At 36.9% G+C, this 8,486-nt stretch overlaps 1 protein-coding gene across 1 annotated transcript in view; it reads left to right on the top strand.

The window, feature by feature from the left end:
* Window positions 1-380: 380 nt before the first annotated feature.
* The window catches only part of LOC107718842 (stromal membrane-associated protein 1-like), a gene marked incomplete at its 5' end in the record, with an annotated part of 74,716 nt that continues 66,610 nt past the window's right edge, over window positions 381-8,486 (top strand). The window contains one exon of the mRNA XM_016526085.1: window positions 381-456. Coding sequence (XP_016381571.1) covers window positions 381-456 — 76 coding nt within the window. The remainder of the gene's footprint in view (window positions 457-8,486) is intronic.

The following is an 8,486-nucleotide window of genomic DNA, read 5'->3' as shown; positions in this document are numbered from 1 at the left end:
TTGAAAAATATCGGTATCGTATCGAAAACAAAATAAGTGGTATCGGCCATCCCTAGTGAGACTGACCGGTGTTACGAGATTTTCTGTTTCAGTGGGCGGAGCATACGTGAATATTCATGAGTTTCCTGGACGTGCGCGTGGAACCAGGTGGAACTAATAATTTCAGTTCACGCTCCTTGTGTCTCAGCAGGTTTAATGGGATATATATATATTTTTAAAAGTCAGCTATTTAGCAGTCAGCATCAAGCTTCTCTGTCTCTTACAACCACTCAGGTTAAAGAGTGAAAATGTGCCATGTTTGTTTAAATGCTGTGATGTTTAATATGATTTGTATTAGTTGTAAGCCATCAATTTTTCAATTTTCCTGAGCAATGTTTCAGAGCTGTGGAGTTCTTCATCAGGGACAAGTATGAGAGGAAGAAGTACTACGATAAAAATGCTGTCAATGGAGCAATTGTGAGTATCAACACTATCTATCTATCTGTCTATCTGTCTATCTGTCTGTCTGTCTGTCTGTAATTATTTTATTTAGTTATTCATGTGTGAATTCATATCACTTCCTACAGTTTAATGAATGAAGAAGCACATAATCTAAATAAACAAACTCTCTGAAAGTGGCATTTCTCTGAGGTATTTTACTGGACTGAAGTGAAGCAGTCTGTGCGAACAAGATTGAAACTGATCTTGCAGATTTGGTTGCTGATCATGCATTTAGCAAAGTTGCGGTTTTGATTTTGTAATGCATTGCAGCATATCAAATCATAACGTATTGTGAGCCAGTTGGAAATACCCAGCTTTAGTGTTTATTGTCTATCTTATGTGTGGAAGGCCTGATTTGGTGGCCAGTTGTTCTGATCATTGATGCCTCAAATTCACATTACACAGCTTGGTGGGTTGCAGCTGTGCTTTATGTGTTGGAAATTGATTGACAGGAGCCAGCAGCCAATTAAAACACTCTTACTTGTGGAAATTACTTTCTGTGACTTCCTCTCTGTTCTTTAATGTTTGTGTTGACCAAATGCCACAAGGAATAGTAATTGACCATCCTTAGCGTGCCGTCCAGGTCTTAGCCTCATGATAATGCTTGAGGAGCTTAAGCAATCTAAACAAACAGCCTCCTTTTGGCCTTTTCTGATTGCTTTGGATCAGGAGAGACTGAAACATGGTTACACTGTGAAAGGTTTTCGATCAAACTCTGCAAGGCTGCCCTGTCCAATAACATTTCTCTCTCTACTTAAGCCTACCCAAGCAGAGCTCTGCCTTTCTCTGACAGGCCTGCCTGAGCCGGCCAATTAAAGCCTCTGCCTGCAGAGACAGCCAATCAGATTTCACCAGTGGTGGTCAGCCGTTGACTGAGGAGTCACAAACCAGGCAAATATACAAGCATCATTGGTCTGTGTCAAAGAAGGATGAGAAAAGAAAGAAAAACTGTTAATTGAATTAAAATGCAGTACTAAAATGCAAAATAGTGGCGTGTTGTGCACCACACTGTAACATTGAGGCACTGCCTGAAGAAAGACTAGATTCCAGGTCTTCTTCATCCACCGACTCTGCCATATGCAAATAAATTATTAAAAACAACTCGTTATCAGTTTAAGGCATTTTGCTTTGTGTGTGGAGGGGGTCTGGACGAGAGAGAGATAGTGTATGAAGAAAAAGGAATGAGAAGGTTAGTGAGAACAGTGTGAGGGAGGGATTGTTACTTGTGATGAATACAGAAGCAGATAATGATTTACAACCACTTCGTTTAGGCTCTGTGTGTGTTTAAAGTGTATTAATGTTTTAAAACAGTGATTCTCAACTGGTTTCACTCAGTGTTATTGTTAACTAAAGCTAATACAAATTGTTATTGAAATTAAGCTGAAATAAAATCAAATATAAATATTAGATAAAAAACGTAATATTCAAAAAATTTAATGAAAATTTGAATAGTTGCCTTGGCAATTAACTTAAAACCATTATTAACATGAAACAGTTTTATTTTCTGTGTGTGGTTTGTTCATGTTTTTTGAGGATGAGGGCATGTCGCAGCATCTACCTCATTTGTTCAGGTTCTACAAATGATAAATACATTTACACTGAAGTACCATAGTTTGATTGGATGGTTAATTTTGATGTCCCCAACAGGTCGCCGTGATTTTGCCAAGTAAGACATGTTCCTGGATCAACATCTTTTGTTTATCCTGGATCAACATTACTGTCCAAAAATATAGACTTAACCCAATCCCCACCCCTAAACCTAACCTTACCCATAAATTATTCCTAAAATGAGAGGGAAATGATAGCTGATTAACAAAGGTGTAGAAGCACCTAACCCTGATTGTAACCCTAAAACTGACATTTCCTGAAAAGTTCAATTCTAATTGGTTGATTGGAATTATTTTCCAGGATGGACAAGGATGTTCAAGGAACATGTTGTACTTGAAGAAATCATGTTCAGCCCTCCACTGTTTCTTCTGTGACCCTATAACAGACCTGTGACGCATTTTTGGGTCCCGACCCAACAGTTGATAGCTACTGTTTTATACTAAATACATATATGAATTGTAGTTTTCCTCTAGTGTTCGCAGATTATGGCTGTCAAATTGATTTAATTACCTCCTGTTCCTGGCATCTGTGTTTGCCCTTGTTAATGTAGAATATCCTTATTTGAAAAAAGAAATGGTTTTCACAAAGGAGTGCAGTTATCCCAGTCCTATAGTGGAGAACAGCTTACTTTAACAGTGCTCTAATATAAATTTTCCTCATCAGCATCCTGGTTTAAAAGTACAAGTTCCTGCTTTGACAAGAGGGTGCAACTCAAGCCATTCTGAGTTGTGCATATTATTCTTCTTTCACCATTTATTCTGCTGACTGGAAGGTAAACAGTTAAGCAACACTAACAAAGCTTAAAATTTTATCATTACTCACCTTTTCATTCCAAACCTGAATGGGTTTCTTTCTTCTGTGAAATACAATAGAAGTTGTCATGCTGTTTTCTTCCAAATTATTTACATTAAGCCTTTAAAGTTATCAGCGGTTATGTTTAGTTAATTTATTACGTACACTACTGTTTAAAAGTTTGGGGTCTGTAAAATTTTAAAATGTACTTATTCCTGTGATAATAAAGCTGAATTTAAGCTGAAAGTCATTACTCCAGTCTTTGTCACATGATCCTTCAGAAATCATTCTAATATGTTATAATAATAGGAATAATAGGAAGCCCTTTTACATTACTATAAGGTTACAATTAACAACAGAGCCCAAACTAAAATTTAATTACTATTTATTTTTTAAATATAATAATCAAAATTCAACTTAAAAAAGTATGCAAATATGTAAATTGCACATAATGCAGTTTTTAAATTAAATTATAAAATTATACATTTATAAAAGTTCTATTTGTTGTTGAAATGTATTCATTTATGCAGTGGCTGTCAAAGCTTGTTCCATAACAGATTTATTTACACATACATTAAATAATTAAGACATCACTAACAGGTAAAGTAAAATATGAGTATATAGTCTAATATTTCGCAAAATGCTCTTCTCTGCACTTCATTTCTTTAGCGAACTAATGAGCTGTGGACACTGATGACTTGCCTGAGGTAAATTAAATGCTATGTTACATTTTGTTTACAGCTGTTTTGTTGACGTCTTTTCATGGTTGAAATGCTGTTTGAACGATTATTGATGCATGAGATGTTCATTCATGTTTATTTTGCGTTAAAACTAGTAGTAAAGAGGAAGGGATGGTCGCGCTTTTAAGGCGTTTATACAGCGATCTGTCGCACCACATCATAGAGCATCATAACGGCATTTATTGTTTGAATTTCGTGAAAAAAATTACATAATTTGAAAGATGACATTTTGAACTGAAAATCCTGTACCGAAAATTTTTAGCACAAGTACGTGTACCGTTACACACCTAGTTATAATAATGAAAAATATAATAATTTGGTACTAGTATAATTTGCATTATTATTATCAATGTTGAAACGGTTTTAATATTTTTTGTGAAAACTGTTATAGGCCTATATTTTTTTCAGGAAAAGTAAGTTCAAAAGAACATTTTATTTGAAATAGAAATCTTTTGTAACATTGTCACTGCTATCACTGTTGATCTAATGCATGCTTAAATTTTTTTTACTGACCTCAAACTTTTTTCTCAGCTGTGGTACTGTGTTTGATCACTTTCTGGTGACACAACTTGCCACAGTGATGCCTTTTAACTCTAATCATGTGACATTGACTCTAAGCCTAGAATGGAGGCATCTGATGGGCAGCTGGGCCGCTGGGCCAAAATAAAGAGAAAAGAAAAGAAATCAATAGTTGCCTGCTTCCAACCCAGGTGGAGAGAAATGCAATATTGCATCCTTTCCTTGCTTCAATTACTAAAACAAGCTCAAGAGAGTCTAACTCCCTCTCTTTCCTACTCCTTGTCTTCCTGCCTCGTGGCAGTAATGAAAGTTCTGTGTGTTCTTCTGTGGCAGTAGATGGGGAATAAATGTGTCTTATTGAAAGCCTTATCGCCAGTCAGCGCGCTCAAGTCATGTTCCCTCCCTGCTGATTCGCACCATTTAAATGATTGTGTGTGTGAAGCAGAAAATAAATGTCCCAGGATATTAAGCGTCCTGCACTTCCTTGTTTTGTTTTGATGTTTTCAAAACATGCTTTTCCCATTGCCAAATTTTTTTTTTTGCATGCTTTTTTCATTATTTTGATCAAAGTGTTTCAGAACCATGTAAAATGTGCAAAATGAAGGATCTCAGTGGACCGGTTTTAATATCAAGAACGGAATATATAAAAGACGAAGGGAATATGAACATCACAGGTTCAGCTCTGCTATGGTAAATGTAACTTGATTTATTTTAATTTTTTTTTAGAAAACTGTCGGTCTCTCTATGCCACAGAACTGTCTGTATGAGTGTGAATGTGTGAATGAGTTATCGGAGCGTAACTAATTATAGCTTCAGCCTTCCACAGCCAGCAATTGGCCAGTTCTCATACTTCTCACTGTCTCTTTTCACACTGCAGTCATCTAAGCTTCATTCAGCCCCAAGTGACCTGGCCTGCTTGGGCGTTTGCACTGCATTATGGGGCATTTAGCTGTCAGTGCCTTCTATTACTTCTCAGCTAGAAAGCCGGAGACCTTTGGACCTCACGCTGAGGCTGTTACTTCTTTGCGAGGATGGGAGTCTTTGCACCTTCGGCTGCATTAAGATGGAGATCGGTTCTCCCTTCACACTCCGGGCTGATTGCGGTCTCTGCTTATTGACCGCCTCTCTTCATCTCCTTCTTCTTCCCGTTCTGGACTTATTTCCCCAGACGGTCTCGGCAGTATTAAAGGGATTGGGGGGAAAGAGGAGGAGTATGCATGGTATTATTTAATGGCTCTCTAATGAATATGGGCCCATGCTGCTGTGGAGCATAGTGCTGATGCTAACCCAATAAAAGCAGATTATGAGGGGGATCCATCAGCAGGTAATGAACCGATCCGGACAGTTCTGTGCTAACTCGAGCTATAATGGACCTACTTGTTCAGCTTGGGCCCTGTGGATGCATGCTGCTGACAGCACTGCTTCCATACTGGGACAAAAGGAAAGTCATCTGTCTTCTTGTCCCTTTCTCTTCCTGAAAACTCCCTCGCCACCGTCACCTGCTTCAGAGGAATATTCCGGGTTTAATGCAAGTTAAGCTCAACCGACAGCATTTGTGGCTTATGTTGAATATCAGAAAAATAAAAAAGGAGGTTACTGTGAGGCACCTACAATGGATGTTAATGTGGGCCAATTTTTTAGCCTTATGGCAGAAATGTGAAGCTTAAAGTATTAAAACACTGGCATTAATTTTTCTGTTAAATATGTATTATTTTATCTGTGAAGCTGTTTAAATCATTATTTTTGCAGACATTCTTAGGTTTATGACATGTAGTGAAATTTAATGTAAGGTTTCATAGGCCATGACATTATATTGTTTACATCATGTGGCTGTTCTTGAAAAACTGACAATTTGAATGTTTAAGGATTGGCCCCATTCCCTTTCAATATCAGTGCCACACTGTAACCCAGAATAGAATTTAGAATTAGAGATTTTATTAGAATAAACGCATTCCAAATGATATTATGTTTGTTTTATTTCTGCTATATTTTTAAAAACAGACAGAGAGGAAATAAAACCATAAAACCTTTAGGTGAAGTAATGGAATCAGAATTGGTGTTTTGTGGTCCTGTCTCTATAGTAGAGCTGCTACTAATTTCTAATCTATCAATAATTATTTTGATTTAGTCAATTAATCTAACAATTATTTTTTGACAGGTGAATCTATCAGTTATTTTCTGATTAGGGGATTAATCCTTTGGTTAACCTAACAAATAATAACCATAACTTCTGTCATTAAATTGTTAATATTTTATTTAAACTATTTATCATAAAAATACTTTACAAATAAAAAAATTCCAAACATAGACAAGAAAGTGTCTAGAAGAAAGAATGACAAGGTCAAGTCAAAATTAATTTTTGTAATCAACATTATGCCACAAATGCTGTCAGTTGAGTTTAACTTGTATTGAACCCTGTATATTCCTTTTGCTTGCTCACCCATGCTGCTTTTACTCTATTCCTCCATATCTTCCTCTTCACCTTCTTTCTCTCTGTCATGATAGTCACTGTGTCAGATTACATGATTTTGACTCCTAAAATCTTGTCGTGGCGTGGGCAAGAAACATGTCAGACTACACGTTGCTTCCCGACCATTCATCACGTGCCGTCTTTAACGACGCCCGTGATGTCATCGAGAAGGCGGAACTAGCGACTGACTTCCGAAAACAAGAGTGTAAACATTGCTGAAGCGCTTCCGCTATAGTTCGCCAGCATTTTTCTTTCTTTGTTCTGTCGTGGTAGTCCCTTGATGAAACATCATACAGGCAGGAGTACTGTTGCCACAGCTCCACAAACCTTTCCTCCATCTCATAATTCCACCTAGCAGCACCATCTTCTCTCTTTAGTTTTGCCATGTTTGAAACCTGTGTATGAAAGAGCTTCTGTGCTGAGAAAGAGGCTTTGTGGGACTCTGTGAAGTGGCAGAGCCGTTTATCTGCCCCAGAGCCAATAAAATCTGCCTAAACAAACTGCCCCAGCTAATGAAAGGGGCACAGTGAGGGGAAAGGGAAAAGGAAGACGATAACAAAAAGAAAATGAGGGTCAATGTTGTGACTTGATCTGTATCATCCAATGCATGGTAGATATAACAGGTGCCTTTGAATTACCAGAAAACACTTTTTTTGGTCACTGTATTCAGAAAATGTAAAAGAGTGATGAAATAACTTCCACTTTTTTTTTGTCTTTAACAAGTATCACAGACCTGTACAGCTACATATTTGTTCCTAAGTGCACATGTCTGTCTCTGCAGTGTTTATTTGTTTATACATGTACATTGCAGGGAATAAGATTCATGCTGAGAGTACATATGGAGTTTTTTTCCCTCAACCAATACAGTGTTTTGGTATTTCACACAACATCAATCATAGGAAGTTTGTGCATAATTAGAGAGGAACTGTATTTTCAGCATTTGTCTTCAGCATTCCATCTTCAGGATTGCACACTGAAGCTGCTGTTGCAATCGATATAACACTAAAGTGGACTCAAAACATGACTTAATTATGAGTCGAAAGGCATCACTTGTTAGCTTGCAGTTCTCACACACCTTGTTGAACATCATCTGCTATGCCTTTTTGTTCTTTTTGCTTTGATAACTAGACTGCGGCAATATGGGATTTTGAATGGTTTTCATATCCCTGTTCAAATCACAATAGCTTTTCAAAATAAAAAGGATTTTTTTCATCACAGTTGTGCAGTCCTTTATGCAAGCAGCAATTGAACCACTTTAGGTGTTTTGTCATATCACAAACGATGCCCTTCTACCCTCCAACAATACAATTCTTAATGAAATTGAAAATAGAAATCCATACTATTGAACTTGGCTGAGCTTTTATATACACATATGTAAATGTATATGAGCAAGCTTTTCAAACATCTCCATCTGATTGATGCAGTTATTTGCGGTGTCTACATTGTGAGTTAATTCTATTGATTTGAGGCAGTATTGGCCATGCAGATTGACAAACTCTTGACTACAGATTCGGCAGATGGTCTCACTTCTTACATCTTCTGGAACATCTGGAGAAGTCTGGGCTATTTTTACCCACCAAATGTGTCCTTGATGATAGATGCGACCGCTGATATTGCAACTAAACCAAGATACATGGGTCCTCTTCCTGATGTGTATATTTTTGCAACCAATTATTGTCTTGTTTTACTGTTTAAATATCTATGCATCCTTTTAAACAGGATATATTCACTTTGAGAAGTAGTTATTTCTAAAAAAAAAAAAATATATATATATATATACAGTGGGTACGGAAAGTATTCAGACCCCCTTAAATTTTTCACTCTTTGTTATATTGCAGCCATTTGCTAAAATCATTTAAGTTAATTTTTTTTCCTCA

Source organism: Sinocyclocheilus rhinocerous, unplaced genomic scaffold (genome assembly GCF_001515625.1).
Source record: "Sinocyclocheilus rhinocerous isolate Xijiao unplaced genomic scaffold, SAMN03320098_v1.1 scaffold3288, whole genome shotgun sequence".
In the NCBI taxonomy this organism is placed as follows: domain Eukaryota; kingdom Metazoa; phylum Chordata; class Actinopteri; order Cypriniformes; family Cyprinidae; genus Sinocyclocheilus; species Sinocyclocheilus rhinocerous.
The sequence above is the reverse complement of the archived record's forward strand: the minus strand, read 5'-3'. Positions and strand labels throughout refer to the sequence as shown.